The sequence below is a fragment of the Kogia breviceps genome, chromosome X, assembly GCF_026419965.1.
Source record: "Kogia breviceps isolate mKogBre1 chromosome X, mKogBre1 haplotype 1, whole genome shotgun sequence".
In the NCBI taxonomy this organism is placed as follows: domain Eukaryota; kingdom Metazoa; phylum Chordata; class Mammalia; order Artiodactyla; family Physeteridae; genus Kogia; species Kogia breviceps.
In genome coordinates this window covers 120,233,682-120,257,784 of record NC_081330.1, presented here as the reverse complement: position 1 = coordinate 120,257,784, position 24,103 = coordinate 120,233,682, and the positions used below count along the sequence as shown (strand labels likewise).

Genomic DNA, 24,103 nt, shown 5'->3' with positions numbered 1-24,103 from the left:
CTATACCTGTGCTGTACAGTAGCCCCATGTGGCTATCGGTACTTTCAACGTGGCTAGTCCACACTGAGGTGTGCTGTTAGGATTCATACCAGGTTTTGAGGACTTAGTACAAAAAAAAGAATGTAAGTTACCTCATTAATACTTTGAATATTGATTACATATTAAAATGATAATATTTTAATATAATTGGTTAAATAAAATATATCATTAAAATTAACTTCACCTGTTTCTTTGTACTTTTATAATGTGACCACTAGCAAATCTAAAATTACACGTGTGGTGTGCATTTTTTTTTTCTATTGGACAGTGCCACCCTGTATCATCTCCTGGGAAAATGAATTCCATCATAATATTTGTAACATAGGGAATGACATAGGACAATGGAATCATTTTATCCTTAGAAGGACTAGTCAATCCTCTTCTTTTAGGACACTAAGGCTTGGACAGGTGAAGTGCCTTGTTCAACTTCACACAGCCGTTTGCTGGCAGAACAAGACTCAGACCCCAGTCTCCTGTCTTCCAGTCCAGTCTCTTTCCCCTTGACCTTCTCCCCTGTATGTCTCCACCCTGCCAATAAATAAAACCAACAGCCTACATAATCCTTTAAGAGGAAAACAGTATTGGCTGTTCCTGAATTGAAAGAGAACATTTCATAAAATCCTGCTAGACTTCTATAAGTAGGGCTGCCAGATTTAGCAAATAAAAATATAGGATGCCCTGTTAAAATTTGCATTTCATGGAAAAGAATCTGAAAAAGAATGGATATATGTATACGCATAACTGAATCACTTCGCTGTACACCTGAAACTGACACAGTGTTGTAAATCAACTATACTCCAATATAAAATAAAAATTAAATTAAAAATTTTAAATTTCAAGTTAAAAAAATAAAATGAATAATTGATTATAAAATATTTGTATTTCATATAAATGAGAAATAATGTTTACGTATAAGCATGGGATATGCTTATACGTAAACATTATTCCTTGTTTATCTGAAATGTAAATGTAACCAAGCACCTGTGTTTTCAGTGTAAGTATGTCCCATGAAATATTTCGGGACATATTTACACACAAGAAAAGTGTTTGCTGTTAATCTGAAATGCACATTTACTGGTGTCCTATATTTAATCTGGCAACCCTACTGTAAAGCCTTTGAGGAAAGAACCTTTCCGCTGATTTCTCCCAGGCACTTATCTTTCTGTGTTCCTCCAAGGAAGAGCCCAACCTAGTGAGTCAGTCAGTGGCTCCGTAATAAACAAGGGAATCTCCAGACTTGCCTTCCCATCTGCAGGCTGTCTCGGCTGTCAATGCTATCTTTCTAAACAGCCAACTTACTGGAGAATCAAGCTGCAGATCTCAACTGTCCCTCCCAACCTTTATGATCAATCTGAGTTGGGCAAGGTGCCAGCTTTAAAAAAAATGCACAGAACCAACTTTTGTAACTACGGAAATAAGAGGGTAGGAAAAGCCCAAGGAAACAGACAAGCTTTCCTTTTCTTTGCAGAAGCTCAAGCTCTTCTAAATGTAACAGGCGACAACTGGTACAAACACTCCAGCCATTTCCTGGACATGTATACACATCAAAGAGAGCACGGCAAGAGTCAATTGGATTTTGCATTTTATGATTCTGCTTTCCTTCATTACTATTATTTTGTGGCATACTAGTGAGGGGATCATAGAAGTGGTCCATACAAGGTGCAGGCAAAAAGGGGGTACAGGTAATAAGAGAATTTAAAAACAATTTAACGTCTGTAGAGAATTTAAAAACAATAATAAAACTGACTAAAAGATGTCGTGCTTTTTATTACCCCATGTGCTGACAATTCTAAACAATGTCACTGATAAAATACTCCTCCCACTGCAACTTCCCTTCCCCCCAGAACCTTGGCAGCTCTGATATTAAGCAAGTCCATCAACCGTTTTTAAAAACCCTGTTTTATGGACCTTTGCTTTTTTTGTTGTTTGGGGCATGGTATGTAGGAGGTGGAAGGAGAGGAGAAGAGCTAGATGGAGATGCTTAACCCATCAAACAGCAAGAGTTTTAATAAATGGAGATTCCCCTCTCATGCACATATCGGACTATGTCTTAAGGTTTCCAAGGACCAAGAGGCAATATTATAGCAAAAGGAGCACTGGAGAAGGAGGTAGAATACCTAGGTTCAAGATGTGGTTCCATAACTGCATAGGTATGTAACTGAGGACAAAAGTTACAGCCTCTCTGAGCCTCAGTTTCCCTCCTTGTCAAGTAGATGCTCTGATCACTTCCCCATCTGTCTACTTGTGAAGCTGAGAGACAAAACATATAAAAGTGCTTTGCAAACTGCAAGGTCCTTTACCCATGTAAATCACTGTATTTATTGTAACAGAGACCAAAATAGCAACTGCTTAAATAAGACAGAAGATCTAGTTCTCTATAAAAGTCCAAGCTTGTAGGCAGTGGATGGAGGTAGGATGACTTTGTTTCCCAAGGTCATCTAGGGGCCCAGGCTCCTTCTCTGTTACTGTTCCATTATCCCAACAGGTATCTCTCTTATCTTTTATTTATTTATTTATTTTTGGCTGCGTTGGGTCTTTTTTGCCGCGCGTGGGCTTTCTCTGGCTATGGTGCGTGGGGGCTACTCTTCATTGCAGTGCATGGGCTTCTCTTTGCGGTGGCTTCTCTTGTTGCGGAGCACAGGCTCCAGGTGTGAGGGCTTCAGTAGTTGTGGCACGTGGGCTCAGTAGTTGTGGCTCGCGGGCTCTAGAGCTCACCCTCAGTAATTGTGGCGCACAGGTTTAGTTGCTCCGCGGCATGTGGGATCTTCCTGGACCAGGGCTCAAACCCGTGTCCCCTGCGTTGGCAGGCGGATTGTTAACCACTGTGCCACCAGGGAAGTCCTTTCTTATCTTGTAGATTGAAAGTAAACCACCACCCGACACAAACTCATTCTTACCCACAAGAAGGAGAAAGGAATAAGTGGAGGAACATCACTTCTGTTCCTTTCTTATTGGTTAAAACTAAGCTACATGGTCTCCCACTGCTGCCACAGAGGCTGAGAAATGTACTCTGGCTGGGCAGCCACGTGTCCAGCCAAAACCTGAAGGCTCTGTTGCTAAAAGTTGATAATGGATATGGTGGATAATATGCAGTTTGACAACAGTTACTGTCATTATTTTTCAGGCTAGTGGATAAAGAATTGTTTGTTGTTTTATTGCTCTGAGGAATGAGAGAAGATGAAAAGCCCTATCTTTCCACTGTGGCTGGTGAGGTTTAGATATATATCAATGTATCAATGCAAATGATCCTGGTGTAAATGAGGAATGAATTCCTAGAGCAGTGGATTTCAAAGCACTTTCATCTGGGGCCTGTGTGACTGACTGTTCTCCTAGGAGACCTCTTCAGTGTGAATTTGGACACATCTTATGAATATAGCCCTGTGCCTCTCGGGGACCAAGCCCAAATCGCAGGAGAAACATGGAATTTAGACCACCTTACCACTCTACTGACCCTATTCAGCGAGCTCCTACTGTAATAGCGGTACATCATCTGGTTACTGCCTTATCCTCCAGCCCTTGTGTCACTGCCTCCATAATTAAACACAGACCATTAGCTATAACCCATTGCACCCACATCAATTATGCCAGTTTGGATAACAGCCACAGAAACCCTCCTTTCCTGTCTTCCGCCTCTCTGGAAATAATCCTGGTCATATCACACCAGTATAGTTAGAACTGCCTTGGCTTTTGTAAGATGTCAAATTAGCAAGGCTGCCATGCCATGATGGAGCAGAAGCTTTGTTCTTCCATACACTGATTAAAAGGTAATTTAACCTCTTCCAAAGGTGGTACAGCCAATCCCCAGCAGTATTGACATTGTATTAATGAGAAATTGCTCTCCAGAGTGATAAATTAGCCCTCTGAGACTAGTATGCAAACCCATCTTCACTGGATGGCCCAACCTTAAAGAGCAAACTTGGTAGTTTTATCACCCTCTGCCCCCTTCAATTAAGTGTGGAGGGGCTCATACACCGCATCTGAAATCCCAGAGCTGTGCAGATTAAAACACACACTTGTAGCCTCCTTAGTAATGCAAGGTGTCCCAGTTTGCTGCTTTCCTCACGAGTGCTAGGCTAAGTTGACTGCAGCTCAGCGGCTATAGGACTGTGTAATCCACCTCATTCCTTAGAGATAAGAAAGTTTACCCTGAGACAGAAGAGAACCAAGCCAAATGGTCTCTCAGAATGTGCGAGGAGCCTTAGCATTCACTTAATCTAATGCTTTCGTTTTGCACATGAGGAAACTGAGGCCCAGGGAGATGAAATATGGCCAAAGTTGTAGGATGCTCAAGCAGCAGAGATGACTAGGACCCATTTTCTCTGACAATGGGGTCACTGTTTTCTACCCTCCTTCACACATCCTACCAAACTGATGACCACCTATACACCAGTTGTCACATCATCTAGAGATCCCCATTCCACCACCTCGGTTTTCTTCCCAGGTGGAGAAAGCACTCACCTTGCTTGAGGATGCAAGCCTGATTTCTTCCTGTGTGGCAGACACAAATCTCCATGCACAAACTCAGGTGAGCGAGAAACACTGCATGTCTTTATTTTCTAATAAAGAGACCAGCCCCATCCTGCCAAGCAGGAAATTCAATCCCAAACATTCTTGAGTGCTCTTCCCCCACTCTTCCGGGGTGCCAAGGTTCTGGGTCTCAGAAAGTGCTAAGATATCTCAGGGTGACCTTCTGAATCTCAGGGAGGTACAGAGGTATCATCAAGATGTCAAAGACCCAGCCCACAGGGACCCTTCAGCTCCCCAGGCTGCAGGTTCTTGTCTGTGCTGGGGGCTGGGGACTCCCTGGTTGGCTGGGAGCCTAGGCCTTGGTCCTCCCTCCCTCAGCTCTATTGTCCAAAAATTGGCCTGCTCTGCTGGTACTGTCAGGATGAAGACTATAGGGATCTGTGGCTCGCCAGGCTTTCAGACACCTTCCCCGTTCCAAGTCAGAGGAATTTCTTTTCAGCCTTAGGGAAATCCTTCTTGCTCTCCTCAAAAATATTCTCTCCCTTGTCTCATACTCTAGGACACCATTACAATTCCCTGGAGGGACCCAGGCTTTTTGAAACAAATGCCAGGAAGGAAAACGTAAGTAACGTCTACCCTTTGTCCAGCCCCAAACCTTCACCAGGACAAGAAAGAAGAGTGGGGAAAGAAATGGAAAAATGCAGGGAGCGGAAATACAAATTATCTCTCAAAAAAATTATACTACACCCAGTGACTGAAAATTCCATGAAAGGACAAACAACCCAAATTCCAGTGCAGTTTTTCTGGGAGAAAGAATGCTGGGGGAAATGGTCCCAGCTTCAGCTTGAAAGGAGCAGGAAAACCATGAGATCATTTCTCCACAACGGGAGAGGCTACTACATGCCCTAAAAATGCGGCAATGACTGCACCAGCTCTCAGGCCTTCCTTACCACTTGATTGTTCCTTAACTCCTTGCCACCTGGCTACAGACGCCACCGCTCTCCAAAACAACTCTGCAGAAGGTCCTCACTGTCCAGTTGTCCAGTCCAGTGGCCAACTCTTTGTCTTCATCCTCTTTGACCTTCTCCTCCTCCCTGAAACTCCCTGTCTGGTTGGTGACATTGGATCTTACTGGTTCACCCGTTACATTTCAGACCATGTTCTCTTTTATTCCTTTACTGGCTTTTCTTCCTTTCCTTTCCACTAATCAAAGGCATTTTCTAGGGAGCTGATCTCCAGCCAGTTCTATCTCTATTTGATCTTCCTCCTTGATTAATCCACTCCTACAATTTTTATTGTCTTTAAATCTACATCTCTAGCCCCACCCAATTTCTTGAATTCTAGACCCAGAATTCCAACTGCCTTTTGATTGTTTCCTGATGGATGTGCCACCAGTACCTCAAACCTGCCATGTTCAAAACCAACTCAACTTTCTTTCCTAAACCAGCTTCTCTTTGTGACGTCCTTGCTCCATTGATGCATGACCATTCTTCCAAACTTTGGATCCATCTTTGACTCCTCCTCTCTGCTGTCCTTACAACCAATACTATTTTAATCTAAATAGATTTTACCTCCTCAAATGGAACATTCCAGGTATTATACGACAAGTGCAGAAGAAAGTGGAACTCTCCATCAGCACACCGTCTTTTTATTAATGCCATATAACATTAAATTAATCATGGTTATCATTTTGGCTTTTATCCTTCCATAATTTCTTCTATACAAATAAGTATTTTTACATAAAAGGGATCACCCTGTTTTGGAACTTGTTCTGTCACTTATGTCATGAACACTTTCCTATTCCATTAAATGTTCTTTTCTACAGTAATTCTCAGATTCTAAGTGTGTATTGGAATTATCTGAGGGCACTTGTTAATAACGTATTTCCCTGGATCCTCCCTCAAAGACACTCATTTAGTACTCTGGGGAGGGCCTAGGAACCTGTAAGTTTAACCAGTATCCCAGAAAACTCTAATGCATAAAGTTTTTTGGATTGCAGTTGGAGAAATACTGTTGGTAAAGTACAATTTTTAAGAACTGCCTCATTTTCTTTTGTTTACATTTACAATAGTTTAGTTACCAATCCCCACTGACATGTATTTAGGCTACTCTCCAATTTTTTAATATTATTATTAGTTCTGCACTGACTTTATTTCTAGGCTTTCTCTTTATCATTCCCTCCACCCACACACACAAATAACTTTTCTTTAGGATAAATTCCTAGAAGTAGAACTTCTGGGTCCAAAGGATATGCAATATCATAAGCTATACATATATAGTAATATATGCCATTATATTATTCATTTTATAATTATATATAATATATGAACATTATAGTAATACAATAACTATAATACAATAACTCAAAAATTAATGTTTTAATTACATGATGTATCATGTAATATCATGTATTAATTTATATATGTCCAAGTGGGGTTTTATTTGGACCCTCACACAAGATTTACATTTATCCATGTTAATTTCATCTGGTTATATCTCACCCATTGCTTCAAGGGTCCTGATATTTTCATATCCCTACACTCCATTAAAAGTATTTGTTATTTGTCTAATCTCCTGCATATCTGATGTGTATCTTCTATACTTTCATCCAAATTATGGGTGAGAAACAGCGAATGGCATAAGACTGAGAAACGTCTTACCGCTCTACCAGAAACCTGGTACTCTTGCTCGTTCCTTAAACATTAATACCTTACCTTTAATAGTGATCGGCTTAGGATTCTCCATCTCGTCTTTAAGGTTGTAGGGACAGAACTCACCACATGTCTGCTGAAGTTCACATCCACTGCCATCTATTTCTTAACTGATCTGCCAACGAAAGGATAAAAATGGATATACTGGTTTTCTATATGCATTTAATGAGGCTTAACACAGATTCATAATGCTGTAGTGGTATACAGCATAAGGCTGTGTCCAGTTTGTGTGTCTGAGCGTGGACTGGGGGCTCTGTTCATCCAAGCAGGGTAAAAGTGTTGATGGCCCCTCCGGTGGGGGAGGGGGAGAGCAGGGGGAGGAAACAGAAGGCAGGATGCAGTGGGCTCACAGCAAAGGGGAGAAGCTGGGAGGTGAGAAAAGGAGAGAAGCAGAGGAGGGGTGCAGGTTGCCTGGTACCGTTAATGACAGTGATAGTGATCATCTCTAGCATCGATCAAATTTAGGAAGTGTCCAGCGCTCTGCTAAATGCTTCACATGGATGAACACATCTACTCTAACAACTCTGACAGGTGAGTAATGGTATCATCTCCATTTTGCAGATGGAGAAACTGAGGCACAGAGATGCTAAGAATCATGGCCATCTGATGTTCCCTGTTAAGCATGTGAACTGCTCACCGCAGCGCACATCATGTGTCATACTGTTATTATATTCTGGCTACTATTATTATTGGTGTACATGTATGTATGTGGGTGCCTTCACGCGCGTGCGCGCACACACACGCACACACACACACACACACACACACACACACACACACACACACAATGGCCAGGAAGCGAATTGCCATTGCCTTGGTTGCGTGCACATAAATGAGTTAGCCTTGGGGGTCTCTCCTCATGCTTACCTGGAAACAGTATTTTGAGGAAATGGACATCTGGGTGGTACCCATACTGAGGGTGACCAACTTGTCCCAGTTTTCCCCAGACTTCACCAGTTTGACGACCATAAGTCCCATGCCCAGGGAATCCTCTCTTTCCTGGGCAAACCGGAACAGCTGGTCACGCTGTCCGTACTAGTGTGGAGAACCAACTGTATGTTTCGTTATTTCTTCGCACTGAACACACACGGGGGCATGGTAACCGTTCACTCGTGCATCCCTCAAACATGTATTGAGCGCCTAAGTAGAGGTGTGACCGCTGCCCAAGAACCTAGCACCAAGGATGGGGTAGGGCAACAGGAAAGGGAGAAACCTTCCACAATTCCGCGTCAGAAAGAATGAAACGTGTATTTAAATAAACAAACACTTCCATAGCACTGACTGCGTGCCAAGCGCCGTAAGGAGCACTTCACATCCCAACTCATTTAATCCACACAAACACCCTGTGGCGCAGTTACTGTTATTATCATCCCCATTGTAAAGGAACAGAGGCAAAGAGAGGTTAAGTACCTTGCCCATCACACAGCTGACAAGTGGCACAAAGCAGGATTTGAACCCAGGCAGGCCCTCGTTGCTCCAGAACCCACGCCTTCAAACTGCTGTGCTCTGCTGGGGAAAGCACCTTGAACCCGGGCAAGAACTCTGCATGGCCTCAGTCTCTCTTTCCAGCCCTGCTTACGGGTTTTTCCCTAGCCTGGTGGTTCTTGAACCCTGAGCGCACATTAAACTCATGCAACGAGTTTGAAAAATAATACTCATTCCCCGGGGCCCCACTCACAGATTTCGATTTAACTAAGTCACTCTGATCTGGACCTCAGGATTTTTCAAAGCCGCCCACACGGATCTACTGTGTAGCTGGGTCTGAGAACCGAGGTGGCTAGGTCCTCCCCTCTAGCAAGCTGGGCTACCCCCAAGCCCAGTCCTCTACTTTGGCGCTTCTCAAATGCTAATGTGCAAATTAATCAGCTAAGGACCTGATTAAAATGCAGATTCTGATTCAGTAGGCTTGGGGTGGGGTGATGTGGACCAGAAAGTCAACATTTCTAACCAGCTCCCAGGGTTTGCTGCTGGTTCATGGTTCTAAGGTGGTCCTTAGACCAGAAGCCTCTGCATCCCCTGCTTGTTAGCAATGCAGACTCTCAGGCCCCACCCAAGACCAACTGAGTCAAAATCTGCATCTTAATGCACGTTCAAGTTTGGGAAGTGCTGCTCAAATCCTGACCCTCCCACAGGTGCTGGCAATGGGTTTCAGATGTGCCAAGGTATTGTCCCCCCTCAGCTCTCAGGAACTTGGTCAGCGACCTCCAGGGTCCAGCTGCAAGCAGCCTCACTGACACCATGTGGATGCAAATATTCTAAGATTCGCCACTGACCACCATGGAGAAAAGGGCGAGAAGTCCTGTTGTAATCGAGTCTTGCTGCCCCCTTGCCTCACACTTCCAGTAAGCCTTTGCTCACACTGTTTCTCCCAGCTGGGTGGCCTCTGACCAACCTTACCTAATTTCTGAAGTTCAAGCTCATGTCCTAGTTCTTCTACGGAACCATTCCCATTTCCATGTGGCCATTGCAGTCCAACAGACTTTTTTCTTTTCGTATAACAAACACACGATAGCGTTTCCTACGTGCCAGGCACTATTCTAAGCTCTTAACGTTATTCGTTCATTTAACTCCCATTTTACAGGTCACAAAAACTGAGGCACAGGGCAGTGGGGTAAGGTTCAAGGTCACATAGCTAACGAATGGTAGTGTCAAGATTCAAACCCAAATAATCTGGCTTCGGAATCACCACACTGAACCACAACACTAAGACTCTTCTTGCTGCTGTGGGACTTAGAGAAGAATTTGCAAATGACACAGAGTGTGGACAGTGAAAGAAAAGATATTTGTTTTCCGTGGCGGCTGCAACAAAGTACTACAAACCGGGTGGCTTAAAATAACAGAAATGTGTTCTTTCACAGTTCTGGAGACCAGAAGTCCAAGCTCGCACTGTTGGCAGGGTCATGCTCCCTTTGGAGGCTCTAGGGAAGGATGCTTCGTTGCCTCTTTCTGGCTTCTTGGTGGTCGCCAGCAATCCTCCATGTTCCTTGGCTTACAGACACGTCACCCCATCTCTGCCTCCATCATCACATGGCCTTCCACTCTGTGTCTCTCTGTGTCCTCTCCTCTCCTTAAAAGGGCACCACTCATTGCCTCAGGGCCCACCCTGGTCCAGTATAGATGGATTCCTCTTTAATTACATCTGCAAAGACCCTATTTCCAAATTAGGTCACATTCTGAGGTTCCAGGTGGACATGAATTGGGGGGGGGGATGCTATTCAACCCAGAACAGAAGGGCATAGAGATGGTCTCAGGGAAGAAAGTGTCTCTGAAAACTCCTCAGCTGCTCACTGTTTGGAAATACTGCTGAAGCCTTTGGAGCCATGACCGACGCCCTCCAGATGCAGTGGAGGTGCAGCAGGCAACCCACGGAGTAGCTGGACATTCGGGTCAACGGACTGCAATTTCCTCAGTGCCAAAATGACAGCGTTTTCCACCTCCGTCCAGGGTTGAACATCTGATAGCGCTTGCAGGTTCTCCCCAGACCAAATTGACCAGACTGATTTTTGTGTACAACAGGTACGATAAAGCTGCCACTTCTGAGGATCTTGCAGGTGGCAGGTACAAAGGTGACTCGTGCACGGTTCAAGTGGTCAGGCAATATCCAGGTCAGCATATACCGGCGAAGCAGGCTCAGGGATCCTGTGGTGGAGATCTTTCAGGAGAACTACTTGGACATCAGCACTTCTCTGTGAAATACCCCAGTCCTTTCTATGACAAGCTAAGAAGGAATCCCGTCACCACCACTCCAGGGCTACAGCGTGGATATTCCAAGCCAAGACCAACTGAAGCAACATGCAGAGCAAGGTTCCAACACCAGGAAGAGAACCGAAGAGGTTGGTATCCCTAGGCTGCCGACCTCACCACATACAAGCAGAAATCCTAGAGAGGGAGATATGTCCTACATTGTTTTAGGCACTCAGGGTGACGTGTGGATTTTGAATGAGTCAGTCTTAGAGCAGTTAAATGCTGGAATAAAAGTGGAAGCTGCTAATACAGATGAAACAAGTAAAAAAAACAATATGGAACGGAAGTGACAAAAGGTAATGGAAATAGAGAAAAATGATCGTGGGAACGCTACATCCTTATGTACTGACACCGATGGAGAAGTTGCTTCTGAGGATGAGTGGTAGTGTTACTAAGTGCAAGAAATCCAACTCTTCAAACGAGAGGTGTTTCCATGCTGAGCGCTGAGGAAAGATCAGTATTCGAACTGTGCCAAGCGAACCCATTAGCTCTTCATTCCTGTTATTACTGCCCCACCCGGAAAGAAGGAAAATGAAGGAATTGACGTCACTTAGTGCCAAAGAAACATTTTGGCCAGAGATCTTATAAAAAGGGAAGACCCACACAAAACTTTTTGATCTCTGTAGCTCAGAGGAATTCTCGGATTTGGCTCACATTTCTGAAAGCCCACAGACCATCTCAAGCGCAGGAGAACAATCAGGCGGCCTTTCGTGGCAGAGAGCAATCTCTAGAAGCCGTGTAGCATGGGTGAGAAGCACCCATGAGATGGGAATATTATTCATGGAAGCACAGGCCACCTTGTCACTTGTCACAGCACCAGAAGATTAAAGAAGCCTGGGGCATCATGCCCTCTTTGCAAGAAGATTCCGCTGGTTATTACGATTTTATGGCCACGCTGAATCAGTGGGTTGCAGGGAAACGATGACCAGGGCCCGGCCAGGATGAAATCCTCAGCACTGCGCATCTCCACTCAGTGTGACGTGGGGTGTCATCCATCGTTCATTGGTTCATGCAATCCATGCATTTCCCTTTCTAAATTCACATGGATTTCAAGAGCAATTCTTTAAAGCTAGATTATCAATCTGGGGACTCCATTTACATGAAAAGTTACTTTAATCACTACATTGTTCTTCAAAAAAAGGTTCGGGGGTGGGGGGGGAGTAATTACAAAGATAAACGGGAAAATACATTCATTGACCAAACTCTCTGAAGATTAACCTTTTTTTCAAACACCTTTATTGGAGTATAATAGCTTTACAGTGGTGTGTTAGGTTCTGCTTCATAACAAAGGGAATCAGTTACACATACACATATATCCCCATATCCCTCCCTCTTGCGTCTCCCTCCCTCCCACCCTCCCTATCCCACCCCTCCAGGTGGTCACAAAGCACCGAGCTGATCTCCCTGTGCCATGCGGCTGCTTCCCACTAGCTATCGATTTTACGTAGTGTATGTATGTCCACGCCACTCTCTCACTTTGTCACAGCTTACCCTTCTCCCTCCCCATATCCTCAAATCCATTCGCTAGTAGGTCTGTGTCTTTATTCCCATCTTACCCCTAGGTTCTTCATGACAGTTTTTTTTTTCTTTCTTAGATTCCATATATATGTGTTAGCATACGTTATTTGTTTTTCTCCTTCTGACTTACTTCACTCCGTATGACAGACTCTAGATCCATCCACCTCACCACACTACTGGGCATATACCCTGAGAAAACCATAATTCAAAAAGAGTCATGTACCAAAATGTTTATTGCAGCTCTATTTACGATAGCCAGGACATGGAAGCAACCTAAGTGTCCATCAACAGATGAATGGATAAAGAAGATGTGGCACATATATATACACATATATACAATGGAGATTAACCTTTTCCCTAGTTAATTTTACTCCCCACACTTCTATGCCACTGGAGAATGTCATTAGGCATAAAAATCCAAGGTGGCTATGAGAAAAACACTAAAGGTAATAGTCAAAAACCATAAATAACGTGACATGCTCCTGATGACTTTACCTTACAGTCAAGCTACATGGTTCTGAGAAACCTAAAGAAAGAGTAAAAATCTTGAAAGAAGAGAGATTTATTCCACATATGCCTAGAACAATGGTTATTAAACTTCTTGCTAACATACCCTTAAAAGAATTTTGAGAAACTGTACACTCTTTTCCACATTTTAAAAATGGAAGTGTAGTTAATAAAAAATAAAATACACAGATCTGAAGGGTCGCTTTCCTATGAACTGTAGACATTTGAGCACCCACCACTGAAAACAAGCTATAGCAAATTTCCATTGCCCCCAAATAGCCCCTCATGCCCCTTTCCAGGCAATCCTCCATTTCCTGACTCTCACCCTACCTTAGTTTTCTTCTGGCACATCTTTAATTTGATATCTAAAATTTTAAAATACACCTAATTACTTACAAAGAAAAAAATGATTAGCTAAAGCTTTCCATAGTTCCTTGGTGAGGAAGCATTGAAAGTGAATATGGAACCACCTTGTGTACTGTTTGTAGTCTGCGATATACACACTTTGACTTAAAGGTGCCTAACTCTCACAGATTGGGCTTACGTATTCTCTCAGTCTTTTCTTGGCACTCTTTATGTATTAAATCCTGAATAAAATAACCTCACTGGGATTGGTAAGAACGTTTGCAACTACGAGTTTAGCGCTCAAAATTAACCAATCAGGTTAATGGTATCCTTTCTAGAATGCTGCCTTCCTTAACAAGAGTTAGGAAGGGGAGGTAGGAAAGTGTGCTCCCTGCTATATTTGGTCATTCCGTTGGCATGTGTCGTAGCCTGCCTTGAACCATTGGATAACTGTTTGTGGATGGTATATTTTATTCCCCAGCTAGACTGAGATATAATGACAAGGGAACAGAAATTGGAACCAGAAGACCTGGGTAGAAGATTCAATTCTGCCCTTATGTGATCACGGACAGATTCCTCAAACTCTCTGAGCCTCTGGAGACTCTCTTAAATGGGACTAAAACCCACCTCTCTGGGAAAAAATTAGATAAGAAGAATAAAAGTGCTTTGTAAAATGTCAAGTTCTCATCACCAGGACTTTCTCATCGTTCTTTTAATCAGGAGTTCACTCTTATGCTTCTTTTAACCCTCGTTGAGCGTTGCATGTAGAAGGTCTTAACAAATATGTGTTAACTGAGTGATATATTTGTTTATAATAAACAACAATAAAGAGTTGTAAATGTTATTTTTTAGGGAATCAAAAATTTACAAATTAGATTCTCAATTTGCACATACATATGAGTACAGAACTCTTATCTCCCTAAAATACATATATAAGGTACAAGAAACAAACCACAGTTTACAAAAGAGTGATCTGCAAGTTTCCTTCCTTTATTAATTTGAAGCTCTATATGTAAAATTACCACTACTCATTCTTCTTCCACCAGGAAAGTTAAGTAATATCAATACCACATAGTGTAACCTCTCTTTGGAGCATCTACTTTCCATCCTCAATCACATCTGTAGTTCTCCTGAGAACCGTTTCAAACATTTTCACACTTGTATAAATTGTAAAGCTCAGAATAAGAAATACTGTTCAGCTAAGAGCATGCCATAGTTGATTTTATGAATCTGGATAATTTAAAAGTCCACCGAGCAAACCACTGTTAAGGTCCCAACTATGAACCAGGTATTCAAACAGGAATTTGGATACAGAAACAAGATGAAGTGGGGAGCGGTGCTGGCCAAGACGGATAAACCCTCTACATCCTATCTGCCCCACTGATTACAACTGAAAGCTCTAGACAGGAGACAAAAATAACTACGACCACAGTTCACTGAGGACTTGGAAAATAACATAACAGCAGGCAGATTGGAGAGGGAAATAAAACTTGAAGAAGTCAGTACTATGTTGAATTTCTTGTTGTTGTTTTTCTTCCTCTTTTATTTCCCGGTTTTGACCCCAAGGTACCCCAAGTTGCAGAACTGTGCAGTGGCGCCATCCACCTTGAGGCTCCTCCTTCCCAAACATTCTGAGTCCTCTCTACTCAGCTGAGGGGAAAGAGAAGGAGGACCACAAGTGAGAGGTTTCAATGGGCCGGGCCCGTTCATGGGAATTGGTGCACATCACTTCCATCCACATTCCACTGGTCAGGACTCAGTCACACGGCCACCCCTAACTGCAAAGGATGCTGGCAAATGTAGTCCAGCCGTGAGCCCAAGAGGAAAAAAGTAAAATATGGATACTAGTTAGCACTAAAATCGTCTGCGCCACATAAGTGCTTTGGTAGACAAAGGGGTGTACAGAGAGCTTTGTGAACACAGAGGGGGGACTTCTAAATCAGAACGGGGAGACAGAGAGCAGAGAAGGCTTTCTGAAGGACAGGACATGAATTTTGCAGGATAATCAAGAGGGTGAAAAGCGGAGCGTGGGAGGAGACCACAGCATGTGCAAAGATGCAGAGGCAGGAAATGTGCGAATGAATTTGGGAGAGCCCAAGTGATTCCCTCTTCCTTAGGCATTAGCTGTATGAAGAAAGAGCCAGGAGATGAGTCTGGAAAGGGAGGCAGGAGCCAAGATTTGGGCCAGAAAAACTCTGCAGCATCACGGATGTATTTAAAGCAGAGGCCCAGAGCATTTGATTTCTAATTTAGAAAGAGCCTGGTAATTATGTAGAGGGTGGCTGGAGCCAGGAATAGGAATTAGGAGACTTCCCATTTTCTAGGCAAGAAGCAACATGGGCTTGAAGTAAGCAGTAGGGTGCAGTGACAGGATCAGATATGAGATTTGAGATATTCATGAGTCAAAATCTATAGAACTTAGTAACTGATTGAGTATGGTAGATGATATCACGACAGGAGTCAAGGAAAATTCCTAGCTTTCATTCATTTACTGACTCATTCATTCATTCAACAAATATTTATTGAATATCTACTGTGTGTGTGTTCCCCTAGGTGCTGGAGACACAACAGCGAATAAACAAGCAAAGTTCCTGTCCTCACAGAGTTTACATTCTGGTGGAAGATTTTAAAACATTAACAAATATAAATTTATAGTGTGATTAGGTTTGCCATATTTAGCAAATAACATGTTACGTTTGAGATGTCCCTGTGGGACATCTGTGTGAGGGTTGGTTAACTGCATGTTATTTCTATGAGTCTGTTGCTCAGGAGAGAAGCCTTGGCCACAGATGTAGATTTGGGAGTCATGAGCATATGGGTAGCCGTATGTGACCAAAAAAAACCCCCAAAAAACCAAAAAACAAAAAACCAAGAAAACAACAACAGAAAAACCCAGTAAGGGAATTCATTGGCTGAGGACACCAAAAAGTTCAGGGTTGTTTCTCCAGCTTCAAGCATAGCTGGATCCAAAGGTTTAAGTGACAGTATTGGATTTCTGTCTTCTTTTTTCCTCTCTTGGACTTTCTTGGGCTTGATGGCCCCTGGCAATCCCAAAGTCCCCGATTCACACGTATTCATTCAACAATTCAGCAGAAGTTTGCTTTTGTTTTGGTTTGGTTTCGTTCTTCTGATAGTTGCAGTGGAAAAGTCTCAGTGAAGTCTATGATTGGTACATTGCGGGTTACATGTCTATTTCTGAGCCCGGGCCTGTAACTCAGAGCACGACACTCGGGGGGGATGAATAGAAAAAGACAACCCCGCGAAAGAGACGGAGAAGGAGTGGCCAGAGCAGTAGGAGAAGATCCTGAAGCCAGTGATGTCCCAGAAACCAACTCAGTGAGTTTCAAAAAGGACTGAGTCAACGGTCACAGAGGAGGCCGGGAAAACCAGGACAGGAGGAGATGTGACCCAGTACCCTGACCATAAAAGGCCATCAGGTAAAAAGCTAGGCAGTGCCCTTCGGAGGATGGAAGGTGGTACTAAGGAGAAGCTGGAAGAAAGTACACCAGATGTCTGGGAGGAGGATCTGGGAAATTAACTAAATCAAATGGCTCTAAATGTCTCAGCTTCTCCAACTGAGAGGCATATCGAGAGGACCAGGAAAGCCACGGGCTGAACACGAAGCATCTCTCCTGACTCTCAATTCTGCTATATTATGGTGCAGGATGCAAAAATCTGTGGGGATTTTAAGTGAAAACGTTAAACTTTAAAGAGATTTGTACTTGGAAGAGGACTCCTTCAGACTATACTCCCAGAGTTCCTTGCAGTAAGCAGTCCTTCCTCTGCGGCTGGGGCTCCGTGGGTAAAAAGAACGGGAGGCGTGGCTGTTAGTTGTTTGAGCACTTGCCTGCTGTTCTATGGGAAAAGAGATCACAATTCAAGGATGTTTTAGGACAGATCCACTAACGAATAACGATAATGATGCCTATCTTTTGTGAAGCACTTACGACATAACAGGCACTGCCCTAAGAGCTTGACCTTGGTTATGCCTCACAATAACCCCATGGGATGGAGCACTGTTATAATCACTCCTGTTTTAAAGATGAGGAAGCTGATGCACAGAGAGGTTAAGTAACTTACCCAAAGTCACACAGCTCTGGATTTAAACCTAGGGAGTCTGGCTTTTGAGCCAGTGTCCCTAACCACTGCACTACTGCACCGTTGTTCATTCCCATAGTTTCCATGTGGGCCAGTGCTTTTGCCAGACTGTAGCTTCTGACACAGGTTCAGAAAAGAAGGTCATTCCTCATACAATGGTCTGTGAATTTCTAGAAGAGGCAGGGTTGGGAAAGCACCATCTGGCAGCTGGGTCTCACCTCTGCCCTACCCAGCCTGTCAACTGGTGATTCAGAGGCCATGCCAGAGAGCTCCAGAAGCCCTACTCCCCAGGCAGCTTTGCACTGTAACCTTGGAACCACGGGGATTTGTTAGTCCACTGGGTGATGTTTATCTGAACCCTACAATTACCTTTTTGTTTAGACTTGCACTTTTAATTTTTATTGGTTTTAATGCATTCCCCAAATGAAAGAATAATTTCAGAGGTGCTTTATACAATAGCTGGTTTCATTAAAGCATTTCAAGTTAAGCTTTTTATAACCTAAGGATGAAGAAAACAACAAATCTGCAATTTCACAGTACTGATCTGTTTTCTTTGAATTCCTATGCATTAAATACTTTTTACTTTATTTCTGAATGTATACAAAGGTAGCTCAAGCAGTATATGAGCCCCCATAGCCCCGTCAACCGGCAATAACCATTTACCCATGGCCAATCTCGCCCATTTCCTGCCCTCTCCCTATATCATCTTGAAGGAAAACCAGACATCATATCATTTCATTCACAAAAACTTCAGGACATATTCCTAAAAGATAAGGATTATTTTTAAAAACATAGCCACGATACCATGATTATAATTCCTTAACACAAGCAAACAGCCAGTCCATTTTCATATTTCCAGAAGTTATTTTTTAAATTCTGCTTATTCTACAGCTCTATACCCCTTCAATATTATTAACTTGACTGCTTTTGTTATTGTTGATACATAGTTTAAATTTTTTTATTATGAAAAATTCAAACCCACAAATGTAGAGAGAATAGTATGATGAACCCCCGTACCCATCACTCAGCTTCAACAATTATCTATATTCGGCCAGTCTTGCTTCATCTGCTTTCCCCTTTCCATCTTCCCCTTTCACTGGCTGTTAATAAAGCAATCCTCAGATAACATTTCCTATCGTGGCGCATGCAGTCTTAGCTTGGTCAGCAGCAAGAAAATGCAGAGGTGTTTTCTGGTAGGCATTTACATATTTATTTCATTTCTAAATCCCTAGAAAAGGATTCGATTAAATGTAACATTTTTTAGCGGATCAGATAAACTTACATTTGGTGTTTTGCTGTCTCTCTTTTTTTCCGAGCAATGTTTAAAATAAAACCAAATTCTGAACAAATGGCACTAATAGTCTATGACACGAATACCAAACAGAATATTTGTGTCACACACTCTCTGTCAGCTGTGCCCAGATCTTTTTTTAAAAAAGTTGTTTATTTTATTTTATTTTTGGCTGCGTTGGGTCTTCCTTGCTGCGTTGAGGCTTTTCTCTGGTTGCGGCGAGGGGGGGCTACTCTTCGTTGAGGTGCGCGGGCTTCTTATCGCGGTGGCTTCCCTTGTTGCGGAGCACGGGCTCCAGGCGTGCGGGCTCCAGTGGTTGTGGCAGGTGGACTCAGTAGTTGTGGCTCACGGGCTCTAGAGCTCAGGCTCAGTAGTTGTGGCGCACGGGTCTAGCCGCTCCGCGGCACGTGGGATCTTCCCAGAACAGGGCTCGAACCCGTGTCCCCTGCATTGGCAGGCGGATTCTTAACCACCGTGCCACCAGAGAAGCCTCCAGATCTTTAAAAGTACACATTTTTCCAAGACTAACTGAATAAAAGCTGGAACGCAAAATTTTAAGCCTAACTATAATTTTGAAAAAAACAAAAAACAAAACCACAATAGTAAAGAGACACCATGAGCTGGTTTAGATTCCAAATGGGGCCTGAATCATGACAATCCATTGGCAAAGCCCCTGGGTTCCTCTCACACTCCTTCTGGGTTTTAAAATCCACTGTTTTCCAAACAGCTCTTGGGGGATTTCTGAGAATTGTGCATCTGCTTGCCTGGGAGAAGCAAGAGTTCAGGCTTTGGGTGCTCATAAGGTAGCACCACGGATCACAATTTGTTGAGATTTACTGAGACGACCTTGTTTTGTCTGTGGAGAGTTACCATGAAATCCACATAACACCTGCAATAACTGGGAGATCATCGTGTGCCACCATATTGCTCATGCTGTTGTTGCCACCACAAGCAAATGACAAATGACAGCCATATTGGCTTGCACACCATTAAGAACCCAGGGGGGAATGAAAACTTGTCACGGGTTAGCTCAAGCAACTAGCAAGAGAAGTGTGGTTCAGCATTTTCAGTGCTAACAGCAGAAATTCTGGGCAAACAAAAAGTGATTGGTTAGGATTGTAAATTGGTTCGATACTTTGGCAAATGGTTTGGCAGTACCTAGTAAAGCTAAACGTGCGTATCCCCTATGGTCCAAGCAATTCCACTTTATGGCGCTATAGGTTAGAATAGCGCTTACTCTGGGGCACTGGCTGAGGGGGGGCAAGAGTGAGCTTTCTGGGGTTCTGGAAATGTTCTGTATCTTGATCTGATGGAGGTCACACAGGTGTAGACATAGGTAAACATTCACTGAACCGTGCACTCTCCTGTAAGTAGACCTCCAAAAAGAAAAGTAATTTATAAAAATTCAGAATAAAGAGGATTTGCAAAGTGCTGGCAACTTAAGAGGACCTCTGTCTCTGGATTAAGACAAACTGCTATGCTCGCCAGGAACTCCTAGCTTCTCAGGTAGAAAACGCCCAATCAAAAGCTGGGGCTGAGGGTGAAGTCTCTACCTTCCCCTAAGACAGTTGGTCTCACCCATCCCTTTCTCCAAGAACTTGGGTCCCACTGAGATAAAGAGCCACCTTTTCTAGAAGGGCATTGCTATATTTTCAGGCACTGATAAAGAGCTTACTTCTGGTACTGTTTGACTGTTCAAATGGCCTTTCTTTGATGAATTGAGTCCGTTGGTTGATGGTCAGGTTGCTTTTGAATAGTCCTTTCTCGGCAAAGTCAGAACTGTCATATCACATCCCAAATCACTTTTTAAAATTAAGTTACATGGCAGGCTCTGTTGATATTGCTTACTATTTGTTCATAGCTATATTGTAGCCTCTGCCATTTAACACCGCGTTGGAGTATCCTTTATTCATTTTGTGTTTAGTAATTCAGCTGCATCCATTTGGTGGTAAATTATTGAAAAACCACCACCGCTAAGTTTCTACGTTGATATGCTACTGGCACAGGAGTGTAACTCTCCCAATGCTTATACCTGGTAAGCATTACTTGCGCTAAGTTCCTCTCCATTCTCTGATGTCAGAGAAATTTTATTTTGTAAAGGGAGGCAGACCTGTACCTTCGGTCCTCAACCTCAGAAACAAATGGACTCCTGGTGAGTCCAGCATTGAGACAGTCCCTCTTAAATCGCCAGCCCCTTGCAAAGGGGGCAGACCTGATGGAAAAGCATCAAGCTGTCAGTGGATGGATGTGGTTTTCAGTTTATGATGAGAAAATGGGAGAGACACAAACAAAAAAACAAAACCCCGAAGTCTGAAGAGCACGGAGAAGCTTGGAGTCAAAATATGAATAAATCCAAGCGCATTTTCTAGGTTAAAGTGGTTTTATGTTTGTTTATATGTAGGCATAGGAAATGTGCTAGTATTAATGCATGTATATGGCTATGATTTAGAAGGAAATGATGCTAAATTGGGAAACAAAGCGATGTAACATGAACCCAAACTGAACACTATTTTATTATTTATGACTTGGTATCACAACCTTATGGCATCTTTTAAATAAGAAAAAAAAAAAACCTGTTAGGATATAATGAATTAAAGCTGTGGAAGCCTTCTACAGATAAAAAATGCTCTATATTTCAAGGCATTACATCCCCTGGGTATTTTTATTTGATTTTAATTCAATGGTCAAATTTTTATGGCTGTGTGAACAGCTGAGAAAGGTTCCATCAGCTGCTTTTGAATTATTATAATGGGGGAAACACAGTATACCTTTGCTATTTAAAAGATTTTTTTAAAAGATCAGAACGTGTTCTACTTCATGGTATCAAACACAGAACAAAATGGCCCTAATTGGGAACATACTTGGGCAAACGACTAGATTAAAATGACTGAGAGTTATAAATGTCTGAAATGTCTATTTCAGGCACAAGTAGGGGAAATGGCGCTAATTTCTAGAGTGCACACATAATGATTAAATTAGCCCGGGGAGATGAAGAGTATATCAGCATGTATCCTGGAGAAGAAACGCCATATGAATCAGGAATGAGCCAATCAACTCTTTAGTAAGTGGCGTCACCATGAGAAAGGCCTCTGCTGATTGCTGCTACCCCTCCAATCACATGATCATCTAACTAGCTCATTTCTGCAGAATCCCATTACCTTCCTCTGTAGTATCCACCAAACTAAATAAAATACAATCTGCAACTCCGTCCCTTAGCCAATTGCTCTTTTTGGTCCTTTTTAGATCCTTTTAAGTTAAGTCCCAATAGATGGACCAGGCTTATATTGGTATAATGGAAAATGCCAACTAACCTTTGACTTTTGACTTAACCTCTGACCCAGTGGACACCAACATTTATATCTTCTCCTCAGCCTTGCTTTTGGAATAAGTTGGTAAGATCATAACAATCAAGATATGCAAAGACCCAGATATGCACACATCTAGTCCCCATGCACACGCAGGCACTTTACTGCTCTTAGCTGCTAACTCCTGGGCCCAACAAACAAGATCAGGGCACCCCCTGCCTCCCTTGTTTCAACCTATCTGGATGTGTGTGGGGTTAGAGAATATTCTGAGATGAGAGGAAACGGTCTGCATGGCAGCAGGTTTATGGTATGGATGCTGCATAAAGGGACAGTCACTATTAGTCGGGGCCCTGCCCACATCCCCTGTGCACTAACTTCTCCCGTATATGCTGACAGTGTCCTGCTTCAAGCAGTGTCTGTGATTCCCTGTCTGAGGTTTTCTGTTGGCCTGAGCATAGAGGAATCTAGAGGGGCCATGGCGCAACACCTCATGAAAGCAGCCCTCATTCGACACTGGATGGACTGAGAGGCAAATACGCCAGCTTCCTTGCCCCTCAGTTGGATATAACTCCCTGAGCTCCCCGGCAGGAGCCCACGGAGGCGATATGCTGCATAATGTACTCTTTTCTGCCATGCTTCCCTGCACCCCACCGGAGCTTCAGATCACCTCCCAAATAAACTTCCTGTCCTTAAATCCTTGATTCAGGGTCTGTGTCTTTGTGACCTAACCTAGGCCAGATGGGTTTGGACTCAAAGAATCATAGCAATCAGAATTCAAAGAGACGAATTTGCCTTGTCTTTGCCATTTGCTCTCTGTGACCATGGGTGAATTATTTTATCTCTCTGAGCCTCAGTTTCTTCACCTATAAAATAGGGATAATAGTACACCTCTGCCGCGTAACAGTGTTGTTGGGAGGTGTAAATGAGAAAACATATGTGTAAGCGTTAAAAACTGTAAAGAACCACACAAATATTCATTACAGTGCATGAGAACTGTTCTCCTTACCCCACCCAGGCAAGACTTCTTTGCAACATTTTATTTGAAATAATTATAGACTCACAGGAAGTTGTAACAATAGTACAATACAACAGTACAAAACAATAGTACAACATGTAACAATTGTTACATAGTTGTAACAATAGCACAATAACAATAGTACAATACAATCAATGTACCCTTCACCCAGCTTCCTCCGATGGTGACATCTAATATGATGCTAGTACGATATCAAAACCAGGAAACTGATGTTGCTACAGTGCTGCTACCTAGACTACTGACCTTATTCAGCTTTATGCTTTTAAAGTACTTACCAATCTGCCATTCTACTTCTCCTCAGTCCTCTGGCCTCCATTCTCCCTGTCTCTAGTGATCTTTGAGGAGGAGTCTAAACTAGCCACTTGGATCACTAACTCTTAGTGTCCACCCCATTAGAGCACGTACTGACTGCGCACCTTCAACCACTGTCCCAACCACACTTCACAACTGGGGAACAAAATTCTATTCCTTCTAATCCAAATCCTTTATCACTGCCTCTTGACCAATAATGGGTAGGCTTCGCAGACGAAATCCCAAGATCCTGGATCCTGCTAAGCAACTTCCTAAAGTGGTAAATGCAGCAGTTACCAAAAGAGCTGTTTCCAAAGATGAATTGGATAACAATATTTTCATTAGGAGGTTAATACATTTTCTTTAGTTGCTTTAGAAGTCTTGGATAAATGCCTCCTTGTTTAGTTGATTCATATCCTGCTTAATTTTTCACGTTGTCCTGTCACCCCTTCCTTAGTACTCCTGGGACTTCACCTTTAGTGCCCAGAGAAGAAGTGGGGGGAACCTTTTCTCCATCAATCCTCTCATGAAGCGAAGGGTCGCGGGGTCACTCGCAGTAGTGCCTCAGTAATCTTCTATTCTCTCTTTGAATGCAACCATTATTCCTCCTTGAACAGATAATTTATCTCCTCCCTGATTGCCTTCTTGGTTAAAGGTTAACAAAAATGACATACCCTTCAAGCTCCAACCCTTGGAATGCACAGACCCCTGCTGCCAACAGAGTCTTTCAAACCAAGGAAACAGAAAATGT

At 43.0% G+C, this 24,103-nt stretch overlaps 1 protein-coding gene and 1 pseudogene across 8 annotated transcripts in view; one reads left to right on the top strand and one right to left on the bottom strand.

Annotated features, from left to right (window-relative positions):
* RAI2 (retinoic acid induced 2) overlaps window positions 1-24,103 on the bottom strand; it is a 404,475-nt gene that overhangs the window by 119,814 nt on the left and 260,558 nt on the right. For all 8 annotated transcript variants that reach the window (XM_067023110.1, XM_067023119.1, XM_067023116.1 and 5 more), the window contains one exon: window positions 7,221-7,332. In XM_067023110.1, the coding sequence (XP_066879211.1) occupies window positions 7,221-7,316 (96 nt within the window). In that variant the 5' untranslated portion in view covers window positions 7,317-7,332. The remainder of the gene's footprint in view (window positions 1-7,220; window positions 7,333-24,103) is intronic.
* Window positions 10,635-11,860, top strand: LOC131748223 (protein Mdm4 pseudogene; annotated as a pseudogene).